Source organism: Camelina sativa, chromosome 1, assembly GCF_030686135.1.
Source record: "Camelina sativa cultivar CO46 ecotype springtype chromosome 1, ASM3068613v1".
Taxonomy (NCBI): domain Eukaryota; kingdom Viridiplantae; phylum Streptophyta; class Magnoliopsida; order Brassicales; family Brassicaceae; genus Camelina; species Camelina sativa.
In genome coordinates this window covers 1,686,488-1,711,887 of record NC_141880.1, presented here as the reverse complement: position 1 = coordinate 1,711,887, position 25,400 = coordinate 1,686,488, and the positions used below count along the sequence as shown (strand labels likewise).

Genomic DNA, 25,400 nt, shown 5'->3' with positions numbered 1-25,400 from the left:
AACCGGTTTATTACTACTTCGGTTCTCCAAATTTCGAAGACTAATTAAATCACTCTTACATTACATTCTAACGAAACCGGTCCTAACCAAAATATACCACTCGGCTTCCAACCCCATCGGTAAACGTCAACACATACGCAAACTATGTAGTTTGACCAACAAAACTGAACAAACCGAACTATGTAGTTTGACCAACAAAATTGAACCAAACCGTAACAAACCATCACATACGAATCGTGAGATTAAAGCAATCTCAATCAAGTTCCATCCAAGTTCTGACCAACAACAACAAACCCCAGGAGGCATCAGTCAAAAACTTAAACACAGAAAGTGAAGTTTTTTCGTTAAACAAAACAAAGACTAAAAGTAATATTCTACACGATCCCCACACGTCTCTCAAAATGTAAGAAGCTTCTTCAATTAATAAATTTACATAAGAAATATAAAGGAATTTAAAGAACCAAAAAATCCTTTACATCAACCACTACCAGTGAACATAAGGAGGCAGACGAAGAAGTTATTGGCTTTTTCTAATTAAGTTTATGTAATCTTTCCCCTCATGGTTTGCTGAGATCATGGGTGCTTCTCTCAGTCGGAGAACCAGGGACAAAGGGAACGAAACCGCGACCACCAAACACAGGACGCATGAAGGCATCATCAAACTGTCTCCAGTAGTGATGGACAGTGCGTGTGGGACGCATGAGGAACCCGCGAAGACTGTCTGGTCGTGGCACGTCATGGTGGCTCCCAGGTAACTCAAATGAATCTTGCTGTTCGCCATCGAGGAGTGGGATTTGGATTGACTTTGGAGTGTTATCGTCGGATAACATACTGGTGGTCGCTTTTTGATGTGGCATTAGGTATCTAATCAGCGGTTTGGTCAGCATACCAAACACCTGAAACCCGTGGAAACAAATATACATGTCAGATGTCCGGTAATCGTATCAGATAAACTAAAACAGGATTTGGTGCAAATGATCCCGAATATATATAAGGGAATTGGTTTTGGTTTTCTGTATACAGAAAGGCAAATTTTTTTTAGCCATATTAAGATTTGGTTCGGTTTCTGGACTGGTTTATCTTTAGAGAAACTGCATCCAGTATTCCAAACCTGAGTGGGAGATATCTTACCATGGTGCTAAAAAGACAAACGGTTATAGTACTGGTAATCATGATTGCATTCCCCCGCAGTTCCGTGTGCCCTGATCTTGTAAACTGCATTAGAGAGTACAGAGATATAAATGTAACGAGGTTACGATATCTGTTAGATATTCATCAATCACCATGTGGTGTTTGCTATCCATTAAGCTTTCAGTTTACCTTATTATAGGCAAGAGCCATAGATACAGCACCTCTCATTAGACCAGCCCACCAGATCACAACCTACACAATAGGTGAGAGAAGACAAATAAGCATCAACATTCCTCAGAAACTTTGAACACAATAGGCAAAGTAGATTATTCTTACTTGCTGCTTGATGTCAATTTTCTCACTCTGATTCTTCTTGGACAAGTTTGATAAGAAGGAAAGAGGAAAAACAAAAGCTGCTCTTCCAAGCATGACCAGACCCATTAGAATTGAGCTCACTGCAACTGATGTCCCCGGGCTGTCCAAAACCAAACAAGTAAACATTTGGTGATTATGCAAATATTCAATGAACAAAAAGAGAATTTATGTTTCTACTGCGTGTCCATACCTATCACTCACGAATCTCCATTTCTCTATGTCCAATGCATCCATTCCAACGTAAAGGAAAATAAAAGTCTCAGCAAGGAACGACAAAGTAGCAAAGGCATGCCTGTATCATCGTGTATATGCATAGAAGGTAAGTAAGTACTGAAGATGGAAAATGTTTGAAACCCTGTTTGTCTTCAAGCAAAGATGGAGAAAATGTAGATTATATTACTTGGTAGTTATTCTTGAGCTCTCGGTTACATTGTGCCAGGTGTAATGGGACATCACAATCCCACAGAAAAATACAGTGAGAATACCACTCAAGGTGAATAGCTGCAACCCAAACAAAATAACATCAATAACGTGTTGTCAAGATAAAACTAAGTGTCTCTATGCCTAAATTATGGAAGTGATATAAGGATTCCAGGAATCTAACCTCAGCAAGCATGTATGAAAGATATGCCATAAGCATCATGAGGGCAACTTCTCGATCAGTCGAATGCCTAAGATATATACCCAATTTAGACCACATCACAGAACAGGCTTATGCACATACAGTATGAAGCTAAAGCGAATTATCTACCTTCCAAAATATAGCTTCTTGATGACATAAGCACTTATCAGACCAGTCTGCACAACGATGAACAACAAAGAGTTTGTAGTTGTAGATGGTGTTAAGTGGTAGCCAGGAGAAAGAGCAGTAGAGAGAAGAAAATGGACTTACTGCAACACCAAGCAAGGTGCTCAAGATAAACAGATAGAAGAAGTTCCCAAGAAATTTAAAAGCCGCTTCATGGTTAAGGTGGGTGAGGTCAAAGCTCTGAATTGCATTGAAGAGCACAACAGATGTGGCATCGTTCACAACGCCCTCTCCAAATACAAGACTGTAAAGCAGAGGTGTCTCATCTTGATTGAGAACCTGTATCACAAAGGAACATGTTTAATACACTTTGATTCTGGGCCTCTAGGTACTTCTGAAATTTGGCTAATCACATTACCTGTAGTGTGCATACAGAGTCGGTTGCAGCAAATATGGCACCAATTGCTGATCAATAAACACAAAATAAATCGAGTCTTCAGGAACAGATATCAATAGAGTATAGCAATAAAATAAAAGGAAAACTAGTTAACGCATTACCGAGAAAATCACCCAAGTCAAAGGTCCCAATGTCTAACTTCTTAAAGAACTGAATTGCACCTGTTTCAAACACCACAAGAATATTAAGTATCCACAATTACTAATCCGAAATAAGCTTTTAACAGGGCCAAGTTACAGGGAGTGAGAAGAAAGATACCTAGAGATATTATGGTGCAGGAAACTACAGTCCCAATGGCGCCAAAAGCCATAATAGTTACAAAATTTCGGAAAAATTGCTTCTTTTTTACTTGAAACCTATATACAACGACAAAGAAATAATAACTGTGGGTCAGAGAAAGATCTGAAAACATAGTGCGAAAGAAAAAATCTCAACATGTCTGCAATTACGACAAGGACATGGCAGGACCCTTCTATTTACAGGTAGATAAAATCAAACTAAAATTGATGATAAACATTATAGCCACGTCCTATTCTGCAGTCACAATCACATACACTTCCAAAGCAGGTGTATGGAAGCATATTCATAGAATCAGCAATAATGCATATCTTTAAGAGAATGATTTAATGTAACGTTTCTCAGTAAGATTTCTGAACATAAACGGATATTTCTTTGTTTCTACTCTATTGTACAAAATACCCAACCAAAACTATTAGTACAAGAAAAGATCTGTCAAATGGAGAACTAAGACCAAAAACTATGAACCTGTCATCGAAAGCAAGAAACAAATGATCAGTCTAGGTGTAGAAACTTACCCTGCATTGAATATAATGGGTGGCAAAAGATATATAAAGAAAAGATCTTCACTGAAAACCAACAAATGTGAGTTTTTCCCTCTACTAATCAACAAAATGACGACACCAGTACAAAGCCCCTGCAGCCAAATTGTTTGAAAAAGTCAATAAAGATGAATCATTGATATGACAATATCGTAAGAAATTTATAATAATCAATAACATTCTACGCCTAAGGATGGGACGGATAAAGTGAACTTACAATCAATAAAGCAGTAATGGATTCGTTCATCCATCGATTCTCCTCCAAAAGATGCCCAATCACGATACAGGCACATAGAAGGGCGACAAAGAGATTAAGTGAAACAACGGAGGCGTGATCAGAGGTTGACACCGATAACAGTTTAGAAGATGTAACAGAATCGAAAAGAGAAACCAACATTGCCATCTTCCTGAACCACTTTCTTTTTAACTCTTTCAAAAATTTATATCTTGAGAAAGCAAATTATTAATAATCTCTCATCTTTCCGGACCCTCCATTTCAACAGTTCCCTGTATTACTAACTATTATTAAACACCAAACAAAATCTCAGAATCAGCAACCGCACAAGGATCTCACAATGAAAGCAAAATCTGAAACTGTTTAAGTAGAAGAAAAGCAACGAATCTAGAATCGCAAAACTTATGAATGAAAAACATCAGAAACCCTAACTTGTGAGAGCCATGCGAATCAAAAAAAAAAAAAAAAAAAAAAAAAAAAAATAGGTCTAATAACTTAATCACCACTATTGTTTTCTCAAGCAATCAAAAACACAACCTTAACCCATAAAAATATAAAAATACAAAGAGGGTGAAATCCGAATGGCAAACCTGAAGCGCTTCCAAGGAATTAGGATATTTGTGATTTGCAGCAGCGAAAGACACAAACAATACGAGAGAAGGACGATAGATAGATACAGAGGAAGATCAAAAACAAAAAATGCAAAGCTACGAAGCTAAACCCGAGATTCCGCTAAACGTTCGTTCCTGCAAAAAAGCACAAACGGAGATGCGATTGGAAAAGAAACGAATTAACACCCGAAGAGAAAGCTAAAAGGATTTTTGATTTCGCCCGGAGAAACAACAATTTCACAGCGAGACTGAGGGAACAGAAGAAGAAACACGTGTAGGGTGGGTGATTGCGTTGAGAGAGAGAGGTGAAAAGAGGATTCGTAACGCAAACGTAAAATAACTATAAAGAAAAAAAAAAAGAAGGAAATAAAAAATTAAACGATTTGGCGGCTTTATAGCCGTTATTTTGATTCGCTAGATCATTCTGGACGCTAGATTTTTATCTGAGTTACTGTGGACCTCGTCGTAGACAAGTAAATCTCCTGAATTTTTAATTTACAATAGATGATATTTTTGTTTTTTTTTCTCTCATATATTTTTAATAGCAACAAACACTTTAATAGCAACAAACACTTTTACTCTTTTTTCTTGTGTGTTTTTAGTTGGAAAACAATATTTTTTTGGATCCCATAGGAAGGAAGATGCTGCTATTTTAGCCTAAGCAGAACGTAGATGATAATCATTTTACTTATTGTAGTAATCAAAAAAAAATTATAGAAGAAAAAAAGATCAATATTTTAGCCTTTGTTTGTGGGGGTCTGAACCTAGAAGGTGACAAAAGTTCATGGATCTTGTGTTCAACGGAGATCTCATGAATTTTGTTATGATACCAATGCGTTGTCACCATTTCTTGTGTGATTCATTTCTTCTTTTTTTTTTTTTTTTCGTAGTTACCGGTTTCCATTGTTTCTCTAGATTTCTTTAATTTCGTCATTTTCAAAAGCACAGTATGATTTTCGATATTAGTCCACGATCGAAGAGGAAGACGTACTACTACACTACACAACATTCCTAAGAACCATGATAGTGACAATATGAAACTTGGCATTTTTATTAACTATACGTGTAGTTTGTTAATATGTACTAAAAAGGTCTCTAACTATATTATTATTCTGCCGACAACAGTTTTTTACAAAATTAAACATTTATTTCATTTTCAAAGCTAAAACATTTATACTGAAACCATGATTGATGATCCGATATCTCTTGAGACTAATATACAAATACAACGGTTTTACTTCAATACTACTATAATCGGCATATAAGATCTAATTAAGGCGCTCCCCGTCGTTAAACAAGTATTAATTGTAGAGAAAGCATACAAAGGTACAAAAATAGTCTGTGAACCTACTATTTTATTTGACAATAAACTTCCTTTACTCATATATGACGTATGAAAGCTCTTTTTGGAATAGTATATAGATTGTCCTCGTCCGCGTGTGTACTTAAGAACATAAGACAAAAGGCACCTAACGTTAGAGGAGTGGCAACATCCACAACAGATGAGGAGCCATTGGATTTGATTCAAATCATTTGAAGCTGCTATGATAGGTGTGTTAGTGTCTAATAATTTAAAGACTGTATGTCGTCTATCCGTTGTTTGTTGATAGATCCAACAAGTTGTATCAAGCAAACCGCAAATAAAGCTATCTCAAAGAAGAGTTTAGAGAGTCATCAAACATGAGATTGTCCCTGCTGTTTCGTTTTCAAATTTAACCGGATCTTACTTACGAGAGCATGCGAATAATCTAGAGTCACTAAACCGGAAATTCTAAAATCCGGTTTACTTGTTCACGCCTCGGATTTTATCAGGCCGGTTTCTTTCATTTTTCAATTACACCCACCAAACCGAACCGGATTTTAGAATTTCCGGTTTAGTAAAATTGCGTAAGCCGACACGCAGTTCAGCTCTATTACTTGGATTCGGCACGCAGTCCAACATATATATATATATATATATATATATATATATCTTAGTCCGTGTCTGGCCCTCATAGAGGAAACAGCGACTCGAAAAAATGTCAGGTATGGTCGCGACGTTGCCGTCGCCATCGTCAGCGCCGAGATCCGCCTCTGAATTCTTCTCGGATCCTTATGATTCCCATCCTCTATGGTTCAAACCTTCCCTCTTCCTTTCCCCTGGCTTCGACTCCGAGTCCTACATCTCAGAGCTCCGCACATTCGTTCCCTTTGACACTCTCCAATCCCAGCTCCGGTCACACCTAGCATCCCTTAACCGCGAACTTGTTGACCTAATCAATCGAGACTACGCAGATTTCGTTAATTTGAGCACTAAGCTCGTGGATATCGATGCCGCTGTTATCCGCATGCGCGCTCCTCTCCTTGAGCTCCGTGAGAAGATCACTAGGTTTCGTGGATCTGTGGAGGCCGCGCTTTTCGCTCTTAGGAATGCATTGCATCAACGTTCCGATGCTGCTGCTTCCAGGGAGGTTCTGGAATTGTTGCTCAATACTTTTCATGTGGTCTCCAAGGTATCTCATGATTTTTAGTTTCTGAATCTTCTAATTCTCCACTGGGCAAGTGATTGATCTATGCGTGATTGATCCTTAATTGTAAAATGTAGGTTGAAAAGCTTATGAAAGTTCTACCAACTACTCCTTGTGATTGGCAAAACGAGGATGCTAATTCCTTGGTAAGGGGTTCTATGAGTGATGAAATCCCCACGCAGCAAGATGGAACAACCATGAGAGAAACCCAGAGCATGCTTTTGGAAAGAATCGCTAGTGAAATGAATCGCCTCAAGTTCTATATGGCTCATGCACAGGTCTTCATCATGCATTTACTCTTTAATCGTTAGTGTAGTTGTTAGCCCTCAGAAGATAGTAGAAAGTCTTACAACTGATGCTTACTATCTTGTTCTGTTATGTCAGTACAGAACCTGCCTTTCGTTGAGAACATGGAGAAGAGTATTCAGAGCGCTAGTGTGTTATTGGATGCTAGCCTGGGTCATTGCTTCATTGATGGGCTAAACAACAGGGACACAAGCGTCCTTTACAACTGCCTACGTGCATATGCTGCCATTGATAACACCAAGAATGCAGAAGAAATTTTTCGTACAACCATTGTGGCTCCGTTAATACATAAAATTATTTCACATGAGACATCAGCGGATGCTACTGGAATTTCTGGAGATGAACTTGAAAACGATTACAAACAGATCAAGCAGTTTATTGCAAAGGACTGTAAAATGCTGCTAGAAATATCTTCAACGGGTAATACACTCAAATCTCTGTGTGATCATATTTTTTGTAGATTTTTTCGTTAATCATAATTGGACATTTGTTTCCTTCTGATTCTTGTCATTTTATATTTCACTCATTGTACTCTTTTCGTGGTTTCTTGCTGTTAAAACAGACAAATCGGGTTTGCATGTCTTTAACTTCTTGGCAAATTCAATCCTGAAAGAAGTTCTTTTGGCAATCCAGAAAGTCAAACCAGGAGCATTTTCTCCTGGAAGGCCTACCGAGTTCTTGAAGAATTACAAGGCAAGCTTGGATTTCTTGGCATATCTTGAAGGTGGAGTAACTGATCTACACTATTCTCTGAGCTTGGTGGTGAAATTTTTTTAAAGTTAATTTTCAGAGTAGTCATACCATATACTTTTCGTGAAGGTTATTGTCCGTCGAGGTCTGCTGTAACCAAGTTTCGAGCTGAATCTATATGTATTGAATTCATGAAGCAATGGAATGTGGGAGTGTACTTTTCACTGAGGTACTTGAGAATTATAATAACTGGCTGTTGGCTTACCATTATATTACGGGCTTCTCAGATCTCTAACTCGAAAATACATAATTTCAGGTTTCAGGAGATAGCTGGAGGCTTGGATTCTGCTCTTACTTCTTCTTCTCTTGTTTTCATTCAAGATTCTGACTCAGATAAACCGAGTTCGCCCAACTTAATGCTCAGACAGAGCGTTACTCTTTTGGAGAGCTTGCGATCATGCTGGAAAGAAGATGTTCTCGTTTTCTCTGCTGCTGATAAATTTCTTCGCTTGACCTTGCAGCTTCTCTCGAGGTTTGTGAAATTTATCTTTAATATTATCATCTCTCACTATTTTTGTTTCAGTGCTCATTTTGATTATGTGTTAATAACATGTAGATATTGTAATTGGGTGTCATCTGTGGTGAATACTTGAAAGAGTAATGCCAGCCCGAGTCCTGGAGGTGAATGGGCATTTTTAGCCACTGCAGAAGACTTTATATATGTAAGTCACTTTTTATGTGGATTGTTTCTCAGTTCCACTTACTTCGGACTTTTTTTGGGATTTCTGCAATTTTGTAAGGTGCTGTTATGTTCTGTAGGAGTTTAGTAACTGGTTTCAATTTTATTTTGTTGTGAACTTTTGTTTTTAAATAGAGTGAAAAAATTGCTGTGTTAACCAAGTAAACTCGAACTATCTGATTTTCACACACATACATGAACTCTGGTTATATAGATCATATGGTTGATCGTTTGATATTATCGGAATATTTACATGTTACCTCCCTTGTAGGTTTTACATGATGTACATTGTCTAGTCTCAGAAGTTCGTGGCAATTATGCTGGACATATATCACCACCAGTTATCTTCATGCTCATCTGAAGTTCTGGATGTGGTTAGGAGGAGCATGTTACAGGGTGGAGAATCATTAGAGAACGTCCTACCTTTAGTTACCAAGACAATAATTGAAGTCATTGTTGATAAATCTGTTGAGGTAAGGCCATGGAGAAAACAAAAAGGCCACTTGTTTAATTTATGCACTTCAAGATTTGTTTTGACTGCCTTAAGGAGCATCTGTAGAACAGTGTTGAGTACAATTTGCTTTATAGTTGAATAGGTTATAGTTATTATCCTACTATCTGTTCATATTCAAGTCCGTAGTGGTAAATGGTTTCTTCTTTCCTATAGAACCTAAGGCAGCTGCGGGGGATAACCGCAACATTTATGATGCCTAATAAACCACTGCCTGTCAGGCACTCACCGTACGTCATTGGACTATTGCGTCCACTAAAGGTATTCATTTAGCTTTGGGGTTGCGGTTTGAAGTTCAAAGTTGCTTGACTGATGAGTTCTGAAGTGTGGATTATTGCATTATTTTGTATTGATAGGCCTTTTTGGAGGGAGATAAGGCTAGAAATTACTTGACCCACGAAACAAGGGAGGAGTTATTGCTTGGCACTGTCACTGAAATTTCCAGGCGTTATTATGAATTAGCTGCTGAACTTGTTAGCGAGGTAAGTATTTTCGTTATAAACACTTTCTAAGTATAATAAACAAGTGAGTGAGACCCTAGCTTTTATAACTGAGATTTATCTCTATTATAAATCAAGATAGAAAACACATCTAATGTTCTCATCATTTTTCAATATGCAAGAAAAAAGAAGATTTGTTGATGAAAAAGTAAACAAATCTTATAGATTTTAACAACAGGAGTTGAATAGACAAATAACCCTAGTAGCTATAACCAAAACCAGAGTTTTTATTGCTGAAAATCGTATTCAAATTCTTATTATACTATAAAGATGTAGATTTGGTTGGATTATGTGTAGTAAAAGGTGGTAAAAATATGTTGCAGGCGAGAAAAAGAGAGACAGTGCTTCAGAAACACAGACAAAATGCACAGAAACGAGCAGGTGCAGCATCAAGTTTATCTGACCAGAATGTATCTGAAACAGACAAGATGTGTATGCAATTGTTCCTTGATCTTCAGGTAACCCTCCTCATGATGTTTCATTGCGTTCTCTGGAAATAGTAGTTTTAGAAAGAAGTACAATCATTAGTTAAAATATCTTACCAGGAGTATGGCCGAAACATTTCTGCACTGGGGTTAAATCCAGCAGATATCCCGCCTTATTGTTCCCTCTGGCAATGCGTCGCACCTGCGGATAGGCAAAACACAATTAGTGTTTGAGCGCGCACTGTATTTTCAGACAACATGGCGGTATCATAACTTATAATAAAAACTAGTGTATTTTCTTTCGCAATGCATAATTGGTGGCTAAAATTAGAGCAGTGAATGTCATTTGCACATGTAAATTGTCGGCAGCATGTACCCATGAGATCCTCTGATTTTAGAATCTGATTTCATTTTATGACAAAGACCGCGTTAAGAGGTTATAGTAGAGAGCTGACAAAAGTACCAAAGATATTTCGATGTTCTTTCAATTACTTTATTTGACAATAAAATCCTACTTTTCTTTTTTTTTTGAAATCACGAATTCACCGGTTGTAAGAATCGATATCACAAAATCTTTGAATCGTATTATATTATCTCTTCCGTGTTGTATCGTATTATCTCTTTTTACCTACGAATTTTATCAAGTAAAGGTAATATAACCTAAGGACATAAACCTGCTTCTCTAATCTCTATTGTTGTCACATCTCAAATAAACTCTATTTATATTCTCTACAACTCTCCAATCCATTGTAAGAACTCCTATGGCTTCATCTCACAGAACACTCGCTCCAATTGTTTCTGGAGCGCTTGCGGGTAGGCGCGATCTTGCTGAATGCAAAAAAAAACGAGGAAGAAAGTAAAGTTTTAAACTCTGTTGGAAAAGAGAGATCATAAATGTGAAGCGAACCTGGCTTACCCGTGACATTTGTTATAAGATTCAGATTCTTTTGAGCAGCAAGTGCTTTTAAGTTATTCCCAGTACCTAACAACAACAAGCTCCTCATAAGCTGCTTTTGTTCTTTGGGACTGGAAGTTTTGGCTGCAGCTTCTTCAAAAGCATGCAAGTCGTTTGGAGAGAGACAAGGGAGCGAAAGCAAAACCTGATAAATACCAGAATAAACATGATCAAAACTCAAAAGCCAAGGTAAATGAAGTATCATACAGCAGGCAAAAAGACTCAACCATGAATGCTTATGGTTTAGACTCACCTGGCGAGGAGCTGGGTCTCTGTCAGAGAGATAGATAAATATTTCACGGCATATATTAACTAAATCAGGGCTGTTAATGGCATTGGACTCCATGCTTAAGCCGCGGATGACTGCTGTGAACAAATCTTTTGAAACAAATTCTCGTAGCTCCACGTTATTTGTTAGTATAGCTAAAAGAAGAACAACACCACAAAAACAGCAGACTTTGGTGGTCGCTTCTCCATCTGTCCAGGTAAAGGCTTCTAAACAGATCTGCAGTGCTGGTAGAGCTACACTTTTGTGATTCAGGAGGAACCTACAATCCAATTCATTTTTTCCCGTTATTTTGTATTTTATCAAAACAACTTTTACTCTGAAGTATATAGAGGGTAGTATACTTACCCCACCATAGAGTTGGATCTGAACGCAAGCAAATCTGTGAGAGTAGACATATCCACACGACCAACACGGCCTGAATTTTCCAAAACCGGAAGTCTTTTGTTTAGTCCAGGAGATGCCATTGTTGAAAACAGAGTTGCAATTTCCCGAGTTAAATCTCTTAACAGTTTTTCTTCCATCACTTCAAGTTTCATGTCTGATCCACTTTGTACGCCAAACAAGTCCGGAACCTTTGCTCTCCCCTCGTGCAGAAGACCGGCCCAAGATGAGCTGAGAGCTTGCTGACAGTGGATAAACAATGGGTTCAGAAGCATTCCTAGCCATGAATCCCACATATCCGCGGGACAAGATTTGACTATATAGATTATAAAGGTATGAATAAACAGCCGAATGTGTCTGAATTCCATCGACTGCAAATTTTCCATGAGTGCCATCGCAACATAGTTAGCATCTAAGCATTTAAAGAATGTCTCTCCAATGGTTGTTGATAGGCCCAACACGTTGTATCTAAATGTGTAAACAAACACTGATGAGTTATAAATGAGAGAAATATCAATTGCTCTATGTAAGGCTTGCTCAAAGGAGGATACTACAAACTCACCCACTCTCTCGGATACCTTTCAACCAGTTTCGTATATCAGATTCACTTGCCTCGGCTTTTCCTTCTTTAGTTCCATCGAACGACCCATCAGCATAAACCGATACGCCTTTTGAAAATTTAGGAATTGCTTCACCAGGGAGACTGCATCGCTCAGCATCAGTCATTGTCATTGCTGCCCTAAGTTCTCCAGGTAATGTTTGAATTACAGAGGGTGACCAAAGGGAATGAAGAGCACGGAGTAGCTGTAGATATAAAGAGGAATGTTGTCATGTTATTCTTGCAAAAACAAAAAGCATACCAATATAGAGCTTCATGACTTATTAAACTAAGCAAGTCCACATTTTCAGGGCATACTTTTAAGAGGGGTGGCAACATCCAAGAAAGATGAGGAGCCATAGGATGTGAAGCTGGAGTTGTCTCAGAGGTCTTGTTCAAGTCCGTAGTGGTAAATGGTTTCTTCTTTCCTATAGAACCTAAGGCAGCTGCGGGGGATAACCGCAACATTTATGATGCCTAATAAACCACTGCCTGTCAGGCACTCACCGTACGTCATTGGACTATTGCGTCCACTAAAGGTATTCATTTAGCTTTGGGGTTGCGGTTTGAAGTTCAAAGTTGCTTGACTGATGAGTTCTGAAGTGTGGATTATTGCATTATTTTGTATTGATAGGCCTTTTTGGAGGGAGATAAGGCTAGAAATTACTTGACCCACGAAACAAGGGAGGAGTTATTGCTTGGCACTGTCACTGAAATTTCCAGGCGTTATTATGAATTAGCTGCTGAACTTGTTAGCGAGGTAAGTATTTTCGTTATAAACACTTTCTAAGTATAATAAACAAGTGAGTGAGACCCTAGCTTTTATAACTGAGATTTATCTCTATTATAAATCAAGATAGAAAACACATCTAATGTTCTCATCATTTTTCAATATGCAAGAAAAAAGAAGATTTGTTGATGAAAAAGTAAACAAATCTTATAGATTTTAACAACAGGAGTTGAATAGACAAATAACCCTAGTAGCTATAACCAAAACCAGAGTTTTTATTGCTGAAAATCGTATTCAAATTCTTATTATACTATAAAGATGTAGATTTGGTTGGATTATGTGTAGTAAAAGGTGGTAAAAATATGTTGCAGGCGAGAAAAAGAGAGACAGTGCTTCAGAAACACAGACAAAATGCACAGAAACGAGCAGGTGCAGCATCAAGTTTATCTGACCAGAATGTATCTGAAACAGACAAGATGTGTATGCAATTGTTCCTTGATCTTCAGGTAACCCTCCTCATGATGTTTCATTGCGTTCTCTGGAAATAGTAGTTTTAGAAAGAAGTACAATCATTAGTTAAAATATCTTACCAGGAGTATGGCCGAAACATTTCTGCACTGGGGTTAAATCCAGCAGATATCCCGCCTTATTGTTCCCTCTGGCAATGCGTCGCACCTGCGGATAGGCAAAACACAATTAGTGTTTGAGCGCGCACTGTATTTTCAGACAACATGGCGGTATCATAACTTATAATAAAAACTAGTGTATTTTCTTTCGCAATGCATAATTGGTGGCTAAAATTAGAGCAGTGAATGTCATTTGCACATGTAAATTGTCGGCAGCATGTACCCATGAGATCCTCTGATTTTAGAATCTGATTTCATTTTATGACAAAGACCGCGTTAAGAGGTTATAGTAGAGAGCTGACAAAAGTACCAAAGATATTTCGATGTTCTTTCAATTACTTTATTTGACAATAAAATCCTACTTTTCTTTTTTTTTTGAAATCACGAATTCACCGGTTGTAAGAATCGATATCACAAAATCTTTGAATCGTATTATATTATCTCTTCCGTGTTGTATCGTATTATCTCTTTTTACCTACGAATTTTATCAAGTAAAGGTAATATAACCTAAGGACATAAACCTGCTTCTCTAATCTCTATTGTTGTCACATCTCAAATAAACTCTATTTATATTCTCTACAACTCTCCAATCCATTGTAAGAACTCCTATGGCTTCATCTCACAGAACACTCGCTCCAATTGTTTCTGGAGCGCTTGCGGGTAGGCGCGATCTTGCTGAATGCAAAAAAAAACGAGGAAGAAAGTAAAGTTTTAAACTCTGTTGGAAAAGAGAGATCATAAATGTGAAGCGAACCTGGCTTACCCGTGACATTTGTTATAAGATTCAGATTCTTTTGAGCAGCAAGTGCTTTTAAGTTATTCCCAGTACCTAACAACAACAAGCTCCTCATAAGCTGCTTTTGTTCTTTGGGACTGGAAGTTTTGGCTGCAGCTTCTTCAAAAGCATGCAAGTCGTTTGGAGAGAGACAAGGGAGCGAAAGCAAAACCTGATAAATACCAGAATAAACATGATCAAAACTCAAAAGCCAAGGTAAATGAAGTATCATACAGCAGGCAAAAAGACTCAACCATGAATGCTTATGGTTTAGACTCACCTGGCGAGGAGCTGGGTCTCTGTCAGAGAGATAGATAAATATTTCACGGCATATATTAACTAAATCAGGGCTGTTAATGGCATTGGACTCCATGCTTAAGCCGCGGATGACTGCTGTGAACAAATCTTTTGAAACAAATTCTCGTAGCTCCACGTTATTTGTTAGTATAGCTAAAAGAAGAACAACACCACAAAAACAGCAGACTTTGGTGGTCGCTTCTCCATCTGTCCAGGTAAAGGCTTCTAAACAGATCTGCAGTGCTGGTAGAGCTACACTTTTGTGATTCAGGAGGAACCTACAATCCAATTCATTTTTTCCCGTTATTTTGTATTTTATCAAAACAACTTTTACTCTGAAGTATATAGAGGGTAGTATACTTACCCCACCATAGAGTTGGATCTGAACGCAAGCAAATCTGTGAGAGTAGACATATCCACACGACCAACACGGCCTGAATTTTCCAAAACCGGAAGTCTTTTGTTTAGTCCAGGAGATGCCATTGTTGAAAACAGAGTTGCAATTTCCCGAGTTAAATCTCTTAACAGTTTTTCTTCCATCACTTCAAGTTTCATGTCTGATCCACTTTGTACGCCAAACAAGTCCGGAACCTTTGCTCTCCCCTCGTGCAGAAGACCGGCCCAAGATGAGCTGAGAGCTTGCTGACAGTGGATAAACAATGGGTTCAGAAGCATTCCTAGCCATGAATCCCACATATCCGCGGGACAAGATTTGACTATATAGATTATAAAGGTATGAATAAACAGCCGAATGTGTCTGAATTCCATCGACTGCAAATTTTCCATGAGTGCCATCGCAACATAGTTAGCATCTAAGCATTTAAAGAATGTCTCTCCAATGGTTGTTGATAGGCCCAACACGTTGTATCTAAATGTGTAAACAAACACTGATGAGTTATAAATGAGAGAAATATCAATTGCTCTATGTAAGGCTTGCTCAAAGGAGGATACTACAAACTCACCCACTCTCTCGGATACCTTTCAACCAGTTTCGTATATCAGATTCACTTGCCTCGGCTTTTCCTTCTTTAGTTCCATCGAACGACCCATCAGCATAAACCGATACGCCTTTTGAAAATTTAGGAATTGCTTCACCAGGGAGACTGCATCGCTCAGCATCAGTCATTGTCATTGCTGCCCTAAGTTCTCCAGGTAATGTTTGAATTACAGAGGGTGACCAAAGGGAATGAAGAGCACGGAGTAGCTGTAGATATAAAGAGGAATGTTGTCATGTTATTCTTGCAAAAACAAAAAGCATACCAATATAGAGCTTCATGACTTATTAAACTAAGCAAGTCCACATTTTCAGGGCATACTTTTAAGAGGGGTGGCAACATCCAAGAAAGATGAGGAGCCATAGGATGTGAAGCTGGAGTTGTCTCAGAGGTCTTGTTCAAGTCCGTAGTGGTAAATGGTTTCTTCTTTCCTATAGAACCTAAGGCAGCTGCGGGGGATAACCGCAACATTTATGATGCCTAATAAACCACTGCCTGTCAGGCACTCACCGTACGTCATTGGACTATTGCGTCCACTAAAGGTATTCATTTAGCTTTGGGGTTGCGGTTTGAAGTTCAAAGTTGCTTGACTGATGAGTTCTGAAGTGTGGATTATTGCATTATTTTGTATTGATAGGCCTTTTTGGAGGGAGATAAGGCTAGAAATTACTTGACCCACGAAACAAGGGAGGAGTTATTGCTTGGCACTGTCACTGAAATTTCCAGGCGTTATTATGAATTAGCTGCTGAACTTGTTAGCGAGGTAAGTATTTTCGTTATAAACACTTTCTAAGTATAATAAACAAGTGAGTGAGACCCTAGCTTTTATAACTGAGATTTATCTCTATTATAAATCAAGATAGAAAACACATCTAATGTTCTCATCATTTTTCAATATGCAAGAAAAAAGAAGATTTGTTGATGAAAAAGTAAACAAATCTTATAGATTTTAACAACAGGAGTTGAATAGACAAATAACCCTAGTAGCTATAACCAAAACCAGAGTTTTTATTGCTGAAAATCGTATTCAAATTCTTATTATACTATAAAGATGTAGATTTGGTTGGATTATGTGTAGTAAAAGGTGGTAAAAATATGTTGCAGGCGAGAAAAAGAGAGACAGTGCTTCAGAAACACAGACAAAATGCACAGAAACGAGCAGGTGCAGCATCAAGTTTATCTGACCAGAATGTATCTGAAACAGACAAGATGTGTATGCAATTGTTCCTTGATCTTCAGGTAACCCTCCTCATGATGTTTCATTGCGTTCTCTGGAAATAGTAGTTTTAGAAAGAAGTACAATCATTAGTTAAAATATCTTACCAGGAGTATGGCCGAAACATTTCTGCACTGGGGTTAAATCCAGCAGATATCCCGCCTTATTGTTCCCTCTGGCAATGCGTCGCACCTGCGGATAGGCAAAACACAATTAGTGTTTGAGCGCGCACTGTATTTTCAGACAACATGGCGGTATCATAACTTATAATAAAAACTAGTGTATTTTCTTTCGCAATGCATAATTGGTGGCTAAAATTAGAGCAGTGAATGTCATTTGCACATGTAAATTGTCGGCAGCATGTACCCATGAGATCCTCTGATTTTAGAATCTGATTTCATTTTATGACAAAGACCGCGTTAAGAGGTTATAGTAGAGAGCTGACAAAAGTACCAAAGATATTTCGATGTTCTTTCAATTACTTTATTTGACAATAAAATCCTACTTTTCTTTTTTTTTTGAAATCACGAATTCACCGGTTGTAAGAATCGATATCACAAAATCTTTGAATCGTATTATATTATCTCTTCCGTGTTGTATCGTATTATCTCTTTTTACCTACGAATTTTATCAAGTAAAGGTAATATAACCTAAGGACATAAACCTGCTTCTCTAATCTCTATTGTTGTCACATCTCAAATAAACTCTATTTATATTCTCTACAACTCTCCAATCCATTGTAAGAACTCCTATGGCTTCATCTCACAGAACACTCGCTCCAATTGTTTCTGGAGCGCTTGCGGGTAGGCGCGATCTTGCTGAATGCAAAAAAAAAACGAGGAAGAAAGTAAAGTTTTAAACTCTGTTGGAAAAGAGAGATCATAAATGTGAAGCGAACCTGGCTTACCCGTGACATTTGTTATAAGATTCAGATTCTTTTGAGCAGCAAGTGCTTTTAAGTTATTCCCAGTACCTAACAACAACAAGCTCCTCATAAGCTGCTTTTGTTCTTTGGGACTGGAAGTTTTGGCTGCAGCTTCTTCAAAAGCATGCAAGTCGTTTGGAGAGAGACAAGGGAGCGAAAGCAAAACCTGATAAATACCAGAATAAACATGATCAAAACTCAAAAGCCAAGGTAAATGAAGTATCATACAGCAGGCAAAAAGACTCAACCATGAATGCTTATGGTTTAGACTCACCTGGCGAGGAGCTGGGTCTCTGTCAGAGAGATAGATAAATATTTCACGGCATATATTAACTAAATCAGGGCTGTTAATGGCATTGGACTCCATGCTTAAGCCGCGGATGACTGCTGTGAACAAATCTTTTGAAACAAATTCTCGTAGCTCCACGTTATTTGTTAGTATAGCTAAAAGAAGAACAACACCACAAAAACAGCAGACTTTGGTGGTCGCTTCTCCATCTGTCCAGGTAAAGGCTTCTAAACAGATCTGCAGTGCTGGTAGAGCTACACTTTTGTGATTCAGGAGGAACCTACAATCCAATTCATTTTTTCCCGTTATTTTGTATTTTATCAAAACAACTTTTACTCTGAAGTATATAGAGGGTAGTATACTTACCCCACCATAGAGTTGGATCTGAACGCAAGCAAATCTGTGAGAGTAGACATATCCACACGACCAACACGGCCTGAATTTTCCAAAACCGGAAGTCTTTTGTTTAGTCCAGGAGATGCCATTGTTGAAAACAGAGTTGCAATTTCCCGAGTTAAATCTCTTAACAGTTTTTCTTCCATCACTTCAAGTTTCATGTCTGATCCACTTTGTACGCCAAACAAGTCCGGAACCTTTGCTCTCCCCTCGTGCAGAAGACCGGCCCAAGATGAGCTGAGAGCTTGCTGACAGTGGATAAACAATGGGTTCAGAAGCATTCCTAGCCATGAATCCCACATATCCGCGGGACAAGATTTGACTATATAGATTATAAAGGTATGAATAAACAGCCGAATGTGTCTGAATTCCATCGACTGCAAATTTTCCATGAGTGCCATCGCAACATAGTTAGCATCTAAGCATTTAAAGAATGTCTCTCCAATGGTTGTTGATAGGCCCAACACGTTGTATCTAAATGTGTAAACAAACACTGATGAGTTATAAATGAGAGAAATATCAATTGCTCTATGTAAGGCTTGCTCAAAGGAGGATACTACAAACTCACCCACTCTCTCGGATACCTTTCAACCAGTTTCGTATATCAGATTCACTTGCCTCGGCTTTTCCTTCTTTAGTTCCATCGAACGACCCATCAGCATAAACCGATACGCCTTTTGAAAATTTAGGAATTGCTTCACCAGGGAGACTGCATCGCTCAGCATCAGTCATTGTCATTGCTGCCCTAAGTTCTCCAGGTAATGTTTGAATTACAGAGGGTGACCAAAGGGAATGAAGAGCACGGAGTAGCTGTAGATATAAAGAGGAATGTTGTCATGTTATTCTTGCAAAAACAAAAAGCATACCAATATAGAGCTTCATGACTTATTAAACTAAGCAAGTCCACATTTTCAGGGCATACTTTTAAGAGGGGTGGCAACATCCAAGAAAGATGAGGAGCCATAGGATGTGAAGCTGGAGTTGTCTCAGAGGTCTTGTTCAAATTGCTTTTTCTGTATCCACTTCTCTTGAGTGCTTTCTCAAAGAATGTAACAGTGTGGAATATAGACCACATGAATGATGTGTTGGAGCATAAGCGAACAAGACCCATTGGGTCTGATAGATAATTGTTCTGCCACTCTGGTTGGATCCACTGTTGACTCAATGGTTCCAATAACCAAGCAAGAACTTCTTGCTGCTGTTGAGCTCTGCGCCAGGTTTAGATTATATCTAAGAACATGACTAATCCGAAGCTGGATATATGCAATCAATTATACTTCAGTTTGAATCAAATATTACCCTGCTGAGGAAGCCATAATAAGAAATGCTTCACCCAGAATGTTATGCTCCCCACGGAGTAAAGTTCCTTCTTTTTCCAAATACCCCATTGTATCAGCAATACCCTGCGCAAAATTATGTCTGTAAAGATGACGACTTTTTTTGTGCTATAGAGGCACTCAAGTAAATGCAAAAGAAGAATTCTGCCACAAAAATGATACCCAAGGTTCACAGGAAAATGTTAATAAGTTTCTAGTTAACCAAAGATGTTCCAACAAGAAGGAAAATATAAACCAATGAAATAATGATGCAGACCAACCAATAGCTGGTGCCCTGTTGCTCTAGTTTTAACAAGATAAAGTAACCAGACACCTTTGATTAGACTATTAGAACCAATTTAAAGAATTTTGTCTTCGTGTACGACAATAAGAAAAAAGTGTGTGGTGGTATATATCCATGAATCACACCATCACCAGCTTAACAAATCATAAACTTATGCAAACAATTTTCCAGCGTTTACTTATCTGAATTCCTAACTGTAATTAGTGACAGATCAAAGCTACCTTCATGTGAGGCAAAACACTTTTTTCTGCGGCTTTGGCTATTCTAATGAAAGATGTACAAATCTGCAATCTTGCAGCTCGAGATATACTAGTAGCTGGATCCTGCCAAAGAAACAGGCGTCAGATAACTCATCCACACCTTGACTTCTGCACTGTCAAAATTTTGAAAAGGTTATTTATATGTATAAGCGCATGTATACAATAACAATAAACCTTCACAACGTGTGGAAGAGAGGTGAGAAGCTCAAACAGTTTATTGATGACACTTCCAACTGCATCTGGAAAATACTTGAGAAAAGGACCCATTGCATCCAGATAGTGCACGTGCACTATCATAAGCTCTGGTTCATTCCATTTTAAAGAGAGAAGCTGCTGAAGCAATCCTGGCCCATCAAACAGCACAATACCGAGTGTTAAAAAAGCCCAGACATAGTAAACAAAACCTTGGGAATTTGAATATGCTGCAGTATACCCTCATATATTCCACGTAATGCATAATGAACTTCAGAACTTCCCCCAGCAAACTCATTTGATCCATCAAAAATCGTTGCCACAATACAATCAAGTGCTAAGTCCTGGGTGTCCATCACTGCTACATCCTGGGAATGTTTGTATCATGAGCTTAAATATGAACTAGATCATCAAAGAGCCTCCATATAGTAGATATCTAATGGTGCATGTTTGTCAAGCGAAGTCAACAGCTTAAAGAACTCGAGAGTCGAGAGAAAACCTGAAGGGGTGCTGGAGAAGCCAATAGGTGCTTAATGAGTGTAATCACCCTTTCAGATATTTTGGTACTGGCGACGAGAGGCTTGTGAGAAGCAGTATGCTTGATCAATTCTAGCTGCACGAAAGAAAGAAGTTTCTAGGTAAGTGTTTGTCTGGAAAGTAAGACCCAATGCATTTGGTTCAGGAATATACCAGCTTTGATCGGTACGGGCCAAATTCTCCCTTCCCTTCAAATTCATCACTCCAGAGTTCCAGGGGCCCAATCGAAACAGTAACACCAGGAGGAACATTTTCTTTCTTGGACATCCGCTGGAAAGATACATCCAGTAGACTGCTAGAGATATCATCATTAATAAGACTTAAAGTCTTTTTCTTTTCACTATCAACCTGGCTTGAACTAACCACACCGCCAGTTGATGATCCCTCACCACTTGGATAAGTCGCAGCCTTGGGCTTTGGAAGTAAATCCCGCATCAATGACTAAAACTCAAAAGGAAAAGACGCTGAAATTAACAACAAGCCTTTGAAATTTCCCAAAGAAGAAGGTTGGATTTACGACATACCAGCCAAAAGAGAAGTGCCTCGAAGTGAAGGCCTAACTTGAAGTGTTGGAAGAAGCCAAGCATCTATACAAATAAAAACGAATAAGGCAACATATTCAAAATAAAATCTAATAATGCAAAATATTATTGCTAACATATATAGAAGGATTTTTAAGTTATTATTGGCCGAGATCAATCAAACTATATCAGCAAGGATACGACACTTATTAAACAATTGGACTCGGCTCACTCAAGAACGAGAATCTAATCTCAAATTTTCAAAATGACCAGCTCAACGATAAAAATTTGACTGTTCAAAATCAAACTTATCCTGTTTCAGTTTGCCATTGCAGCGATTACTAACTTCAGGATCTTCACTGAAAACATCCAGTTAAGTAACAAAAATAAGACATTAACAATACCTGCTGAAGGTAAAGAGCCATAACACCACCATCAGAAGAGATGCATTGCAAGTTCGTTGAGCCTAAAGAGGCCATACTTTCACACATGCATTTTGCAAAATCATAATCACTTTCATCTAAATCGCTAGAACTTGAAGAGGATCTGAATAAGAATTCTCTGGAAACGTTCGTCAGGATCTGAAACAAATTGCTAATTGCAGAATCGAACTCTGCGGTAGAAGCATCACTGGGTCTTTTTCTGCAGATAAGAAAAGCTAGAAAATTTCAAAGATGTCTATGTGTGCTCACGTAAGTACATCAGATAAAACAGCCCAGTTGCATACCTAGAGCAGACTAGTTTGAAAATCTCACAAGCATGAAGACGGAAGTCGGGAGAAGAAAGTAAGAAGCTGCACCTATTATGAGTTTGCGAGCACTTCATCAGTAAAGAAAAAATGCATGGCTGATATCAATATAACAATCTCCGCAAGGGTGTTAATGAATCCGTACCCACTAAGAAATCCATATTTGGCAAGGTCTGGAACAGGAGCCCAATCAGCATATGCAACGATGGCATTCAAGCAAGCTATAACCACATTTGCATGCTGTTTTGCCAGGTCAACGTGTTGCCTACCAGCTTCACTTATTGCAGCTCCAAAGTGTCTCTCAAGAAGCTGCATTTTAATACATTCAGCAAATCACCGTGGCAGCAAATAACTATACTGAGAGGAGCAGGAATAAATCGGCGGCATACATTATACAATAAAGGCAAAATCTCAGGCAAAGATTGAGCAAGTCCCCGCAACAATAGCCTACGCCTGTCACCTGAAGAGATGTCCAAAACAGAACTTAGAAAGGAGGATGGAGCTGGAAAGAAATGAGAAGGATGATAATTCAAGAGGTACTTTCTTTAAAATGTCTGAGCTAAACCATAATGGTGAAACCAGAGTTCACCAGATTGAGTATAACTAGACTGAAAAGTTTAAGGTATACAGAATTACAAAACTAACATATGTTGGCATATGTGTCTTTCCATAACCGATTATATTTCGTTTAATCTAAACTTCAAGATTAGAATAAGCTTCACCCTGCGGACAGACTAATACAAAAAGAAAGTATATTTTACTCATAAATACCTTCCAAGTCGTCATTGTGAATTGTAATATCTTCAGGAAGCCATCTCAGCGTCATCAAGACCAATTCAGCCTATCGTTTGAGAATGGGTATGCTTTTCTTAATTGCTCTATAAAAAAAAAATCGTTAAAGTGAATAAATGGAAGAGCATTTTACTTGCACGGGGCCCTGAGCAGACAAGGAAGTCAATAATGTAAATATCTCTTGCCAAAGATCAGGTCCTTGTCTTCTAACTATCTGCAATAAGATAAAGATATTAATCTGAGAAAGTGAACGGAAACAAGCACTAATGATGACAGCAAGTGAAAACGCAGAGCAATTTGAACTCGTACCTCAGCTACAAGGGCAGCTGACTGACTCTTAAGAGGCCAATTCTCGCATGCATTAGCAACCTCTGACATTAGTTCAACAGAAACATTAACAAGATCCCTGCACTCCGGAGGACTTAATTCGTCCCATCGTAGTCTGACCAGATGCTGAAAAGGAAAGATAGCTTCACAATAAGGTTTCTATGCTATCCAAAGAAGCTAAATTATGACAATCAGATAGCACACAACACAACAGACTGCGCTGAGATATAGCAACGAATTGAGGTTCAATTAAAATAGCAGAACAGGGATATGTTATGTATTTGGGGTATGAAAGTCTCCAAATTTGACTAGCCATTCAAATTCTCTCGACAGGAGTCTCAAGCTTTTCTAGTTCTTGTCAACTGACCTCCCTAACTATTTAGAAACTAAACAAAATAATTTTTGGAATTGGATCCGTACCACAAAGCAACTTGACTCTAAAATCGATGAGTTCAAAATCCCGTCCAGTTTCATTCAGCAAGGGCAGTTTTTTTAAGTATGAGAGAAAAATATATAAAAATCAGAAAGCAAGACATCTTTTGCATAACAAACCTGAAGCATCTTAAAAGCATGCAGACGAATTTCAGGAGACCACTCCTTCTTCACAAGATGAAAAGAAGTATTTGCCAAAACCCTTACATCTCCAGATTTTATCTGCAAATGTATTTTCCAAAGACCGCAGAGATTAATCAAATCAAAACAAATCCTTTCACATGTATATAATTGCAAAATATCAAAATCCGCACCAACAAAAATCGTTTGCAGTATATATTAACATAATCTGAGGTGACCAACCAATCATCTAACTTCTTAATAAAGTTCGAATTTTTATTATATATTTATGTTTCCCCCAAAGTAATAAATCCTTAAAAAAAGCTTGATCACTCACTGGTAAACCCCATTATTACTCCACTAGCGCAGCAGCTACATCATATTCATAAACGAAACACAAATACGCAAATCGAAAAAACACATAAAATATTACACATGACATCCTATGTCAGTCTGCCATGATAACGGTCTTGAGAAATAAAATCTTAAATTTCTCCTCCATCCTCCTTTCAAGATCATCAATGTAGAGCTGCTTCTGCTTCCATTCCTGCAAAACACCGCAGGCATGCATGGTCACAGTGATATAATCTATTAATAACTATATTCTTGTCGGATTTCAGACGAGAGGCAAGTGCTTGCTTACTCACCTGTTCCATTTTCTCACGCTCTCCTCCTGAATACCCAAATACAAGAGCAGCTGTGGAAGCGAGATGAGGGTGACTTTTCTTTGATAGAAGAATGAAAAGAAAAAAGAAATTGAAATGTTTCTTTGTAAAACTCTCAGCATACCAAGACCAGTTCCGCAAGTCGCTCCAACAACAATATCAAGAAGATGACCCCTCATAACCGCGGCAAATAGCTCCCTATTAGTATTCCCTACAAAACAAAGCCTCTCTCAGAATCTATATATCATTATATTGTTAATTTCATTCTATAGATTTGTGTGGAAAAGAAAAAAAAAAAAAAAAAAAAAGAGATACCAAGGGGATCACGAGTACGCAAGGAAGAAAAATCGCGGGACTGGCGATACCCAAGTGATTTCCCTCGGCGAAAATACTGCAAATTTTTTATTTATTTTTGAGTTAGGGGGAAGATCTTCTTAATCATGGATCGATCGAACAACAACAAAAACGAAATAAAGCACTCAATTTTCCATTTACCTGGGCTATGACGACGACGGGTCTCATCATGATCGCAACAGAAATAATTAGGGTTTCTTGCTGCTAATTTCCAATCCCTTAGTCCTCGATCTTCTTCTTCTTCGACCTCCTTTTTTTCTTTCTTCTTGTTAACAAAAAGGAATCT

At 38.2% G+C, this 25,400-nt stretch overlaps 6 protein-coding genes and 1 pseudogene across 12 annotated transcripts; 3 read left to right on the top strand and 4 right to left on the bottom strand.

Annotated features, from left to right (window-relative positions):
* Window positions 1–200: 200 nt before the first annotated feature.
* LOC104707369 (sodium/hydrogen exchanger 2) lies at window positions 201–5,055 on the bottom strand. 3 transcript variants are annotated; one of them, XM_087460347.1, is made up of 15 exons: window positions 4,376–5,055; window positions 3,768–4,069; window positions 3,527–3,645; window positions 2,970–3,067; window positions 2,813–2,872; window positions 2,673–2,719; window positions 2,399–2,593; window positions 2,258–2,304; window positions 2,111–2,177; window positions 1,907–2,007; window positions 1,697–1,798; window positions 1,468–1,606; window positions 1,321–1,383; window positions 1,132–1,215; window positions 201–896 (listed from the first exon to the last, which is right to left on the bottom strand). In XM_087460347.1, exons 2-15 carry the CDS (start codon window positions 3,951–3,953, stop codon window positions 558–560), a joined length of 1,647 nt encoding a protein of 548 aa, XP_087316473.1. In that variant the 5' UTR covers window positions 3,954–4,069; window positions 4,376–5,055; the 3' UTR covers window positions 201–557. The 3 variants fall into 3 exon arrangements, with proteins under 3 accessions (XP_087316473.1, XP_087316475.1, XP_087316478.1); XM_087460349.1 differs by having other exon boundaries at window positions 3,768–4,057; window positions 4,376–4,804; XM_087460352.1 differs by lacking the exon at window positions 4,376–5,055 and having other exon boundaries at window positions 3,768–4,267.
* Window positions 5,056–6,381: 1,326 nt separating this feature from the next.
* LOC104707565 (conserved oligomeric Golgi complex subunit 2-like) lies at window positions 6,382–10,597 on the top strand (annotated as a pseudogene). Its single transcript, XR_015562891.1, has 12 exons — window positions 6,382–6,888; window positions 6,981–7,181; window positions 7,293–7,629; window positions 7,772–7,933; window positions 8,029–8,128; window positions 8,216–8,431; window positions 8,516–8,621; window positions 8,910–9,111; window positions 9,306–9,410; window positions 9,506–9,631; window positions 9,973–10,107; window positions 10,195–10,597. The product of XR_015562891.1 is annotated as a conserved oligomeric Golgi complex subunit 2-like (transcript).
* A 41-nt stretch (window positions 10,598–10,638) lies between these two features.
* Window positions 10,639–12,780, bottom strand: LOC147949455 (protein HASTY 1-like). The gene is made up of 6 exons (XM_087460442.1): window positions 12,616–12,780; window positions 12,262–12,503; window positions 11,664–12,167; window positions 11,283–11,577; window positions 10,991–11,174; window positions 10,639–10,902 (listed from the first exon to the last, which is right to left on the bottom strand). The coding sequence occupies exons 1-6, from the start codon at window positions 12,763–12,765 to the stop codon at window positions 10,847–10,849; spliced, it is 1,431 nt and encodes a 476-aa protein (XP_087316568.1). The 5' UTR covers window positions 12,766–12,780; the 3' UTR covers window positions 10,639–10,846.
* Window positions 12,706–13,971, top strand: LOC147949454 (conserved oligomeric Golgi complex subunit 2-like). The gene is made up of 4 exons (XM_087460733.1): window positions 12,706–12,836; window positions 12,932–13,057; window positions 13,399–13,533; window positions 13,621–13,971. The coding sequence occupies exons 1-4, from the start codon at window positions 12,768–12,770 to the stop codon at window positions 13,732–13,734; spliced, it is 444 nt and encodes a 147-aa protein (XP_087316859.1). The 5' UTR covers window positions 12,706–12,767; the 3' UTR covers window positions 13,735–13,971.
* A 93-nt stretch (window positions 13,972–14,064) lies between these two features.
* LOC147949453 (protein HASTY 1-like) lies at window positions 14,065–16,206 on the bottom strand. Its single transcript, XM_087460413.1, has 6 exons — window positions 16,042–16,206; window positions 15,688–15,929; window positions 15,090–15,593; window positions 14,709–15,003; window positions 14,417–14,600; window positions 14,065–14,328 (listed from the first exon to the last, which is right to left on the bottom strand). The coding sequence occupies exons 1-6, from the start codon at window positions 16,189–16,191 to the stop codon at window positions 14,273–14,275; spliced, it is 1,431 nt and encodes a 476-aa protein (XP_087316539.1). The 5' UTR covers window positions 16,192–16,206; the 3' UTR covers window positions 14,065–14,272.
* LOC147949452 (conserved oligomeric Golgi complex subunit 2-like) lies at window positions 16,132–17,397 on the top strand. The gene is made up of 4 exons (XM_087460766.1): window positions 16,132–16,262; window positions 16,358–16,483; window positions 16,825–16,959; window positions 17,047–17,397. Exons 1-4 carry the CDS (start codon window positions 16,194–16,196, stop codon window positions 17,158–17,160), a joined length of 444 nt encoding a protein of 147 aa, XP_087316892.1. The 5' UTR covers window positions 16,132–16,193; the 3' UTR covers window positions 17,161–17,397.
* Window positions 17,398–17,490: 93 nt separating this feature from the next.
* Window positions 17,491–25,395, bottom strand: LOC104706319 (protein HASTY 1). Of its 4 annotated transcripts, none has more exons than XM_010422675.3 (26): window positions 25,256–25,319; window positions 25,076–25,151; window positions 24,885–24,971; window positions 24,743–24,792; window positions 24,433–24,642; window positions 24,096–24,197; window positions 23,526–23,669; window positions 23,350–23,430; window positions 23,196–23,265; window positions 22,814–22,884; window positions 22,570–22,733; window positions 22,404–22,475; window positions 22,081–22,318; window positions 21,680–21,742; window positions 21,309–21,596; window positions 21,118–21,231; window positions 20,860–20,986; window positions 20,601–20,770; window positions 20,388–20,489; window positions 19,846–19,949; window positions 19,469–19,754; window positions 19,115–19,356; window positions 18,517–19,020; window positions 18,136–18,430; window positions 17,844–18,027; window positions 17,491–17,754 (listed from the first exon to the last, which is right to left on the bottom strand). In XM_010422675.3, the coding sequence occupies exons 6-26, from the start codon at window positions 24,102–24,104 to the stop codon at window positions 17,699–17,701; spliced, it is 3,384 nt and encodes a 1,127-aa protein (XP_010420977.2). In that variant the 5' UTR covers window positions 24,105–24,197; window positions 24,433–24,642; window positions 24,743–24,792; window positions 24,885–24,971; window positions 25,076–25,151; window positions 25,256–25,319; the 3' UTR covers window positions 17,491–17,698. The 4 variants fall into 4 exon arrangements, with proteins under 4 accessions (XP_010420977.2, XP_010420907.2, XP_087316076.1 ...); XM_010422605.3 differs by having other exon boundaries at window positions 24,529–24,642; XM_087459950.1 differs by lacking the exon at window positions 25,076–25,151 and having other exon boundaries at window positions 25,256–25,395.
* Between the last annotated feature and the right edge of the window lie 5 nt (window positions 25,396–25,400).

Excerpts from the sequence above, each read along its gene's own strand:
- LOC104706319 (XM_087459843.1), bottom strand. The coding sequence starts at position 24,614 with ATGATCTTGAAAGGAGGATGGAGGAGAAATTTAAGATTTTATTTCTCA. Across the intron at positions 22,319-22,403 it reads TTCAAACTAGTCTGCTCTAG|AAAAAGACCCAGTGATGCTT; the intron begins GTATGCAACTGG and ends TCTTATCTGCAG. Across the intron at positions 21,743-22,080 it reads TGGCTCTTTACCTTCAGCAG|ATGCTTGGCTTCTTCCAACA; the intron begins GTATTGTTAATG and ends TTATTTGTATAG.
- LOC104707369 (XM_087460347.1), bottom strand. The coding sequence starts at position 3,953 with ATGGCAATGTTGGTTTCTCTTTTCGATTCTGTTACATCTTCTAAACTG. Across the intron at positions 2,720-2,812 it reads TGACTTGGGTGATTTTCTCG|CAATTGGTGCCATATTTGCT; the intron begins GTAATGCGTTAA and ends TTTATTGATCAG. Across the intron at positions 1,607-1,696 it reads TGGAGATTCGTGAGTGATAG|CCCGGGGACATCAGTTGCAG; the intron begins GTATGGACACGC and ends GGTTTTGGACAG.
- LOC147949454 (XM_087460733.1), top strand. The coding sequence starts at position 12,768 with ATGATGCCTAATAAACCACTGCCTGTCAGGCACTCACCGTACGTCATT. Across the intron at positions 12,837-12,931 it reads GACTATTGCGTCCACTAAAG|GCCTTTTTGGAGGGAGATAA; the intron begins GTATTCATTTAG and ends TTGTATTGATAG. Across the intron at positions 13,534-13,620 it reads AATTGTTCCTTGATCTTCAG|GAGTATGGCCGAAACATTTC; the intron begins GTAACCCTCCTC and ends ATATCTTACCAG.
- LOC147949453 (XM_087460413.1), bottom strand. The coding sequence starts at position 16,191 with ATGTTGCGGTTATCCCCCGCAGCTGCCTTAGGTTCTATAGGAAAGAAG. Across the intron at positions 15,930-16,041 it reads TGTTGCCACCCCTCTTAAAA|CTACTCCGTGCTCTTCATTC; the intron begins GTATGCCCTGAA and ends TTATATCTACAG. Across the intron at positions 14,601-14,708 it reads GAGACCCAGCTCCTCGCCAG|GTTTTGCTTTCGCTCCCTTG; the intron begins GTGAGTCTAAAC and ends GGTATTTATCAG.
- LOC147949455 (XM_087460442.1), bottom strand. The coding sequence starts at position 12,765 with ATGTTGCGGTTATCCCCCGCAGCTGCCTTAGGTTCTATAGGAAAGAAG. Across the intron at positions 12,168-12,261 it reads AAAGGTATCCGAGAGAGTGG|ATACAACGTGTTGGGCCTAT; the intron begins GTGAGTTTGTAG and ends TTACACATTTAG. Across the intron at positions 10,903-10,990 it reads TCTTATAACAAATGTCACGG|CAAGATCGCGCCTACCCGCA; the intron begins GTAAGCCAGGTT and ends TTTTGCATTCAG.
- LOC147949452 (XM_087460766.1), top strand. The coding sequence starts at position 16,194 with ATGATGCCTAATAAACCACTGCCTGTCAGGCACTCACCGTACGTCATT. Across the intron at positions 16,263-16,357 it reads GACTATTGCGTCCACTAAAG|GCCTTTTTGGAGGGAGATAA; the intron begins GTATTCATTTAG and ends TTGTATTGATAG. Across the intron at positions 16,960-17,046 it reads AATTGTTCCTTGATCTTCAG|GAGTATGGCCGAAACATTTC; the intron begins GTAACCCTCCTC and ends ATATCTTACCAG.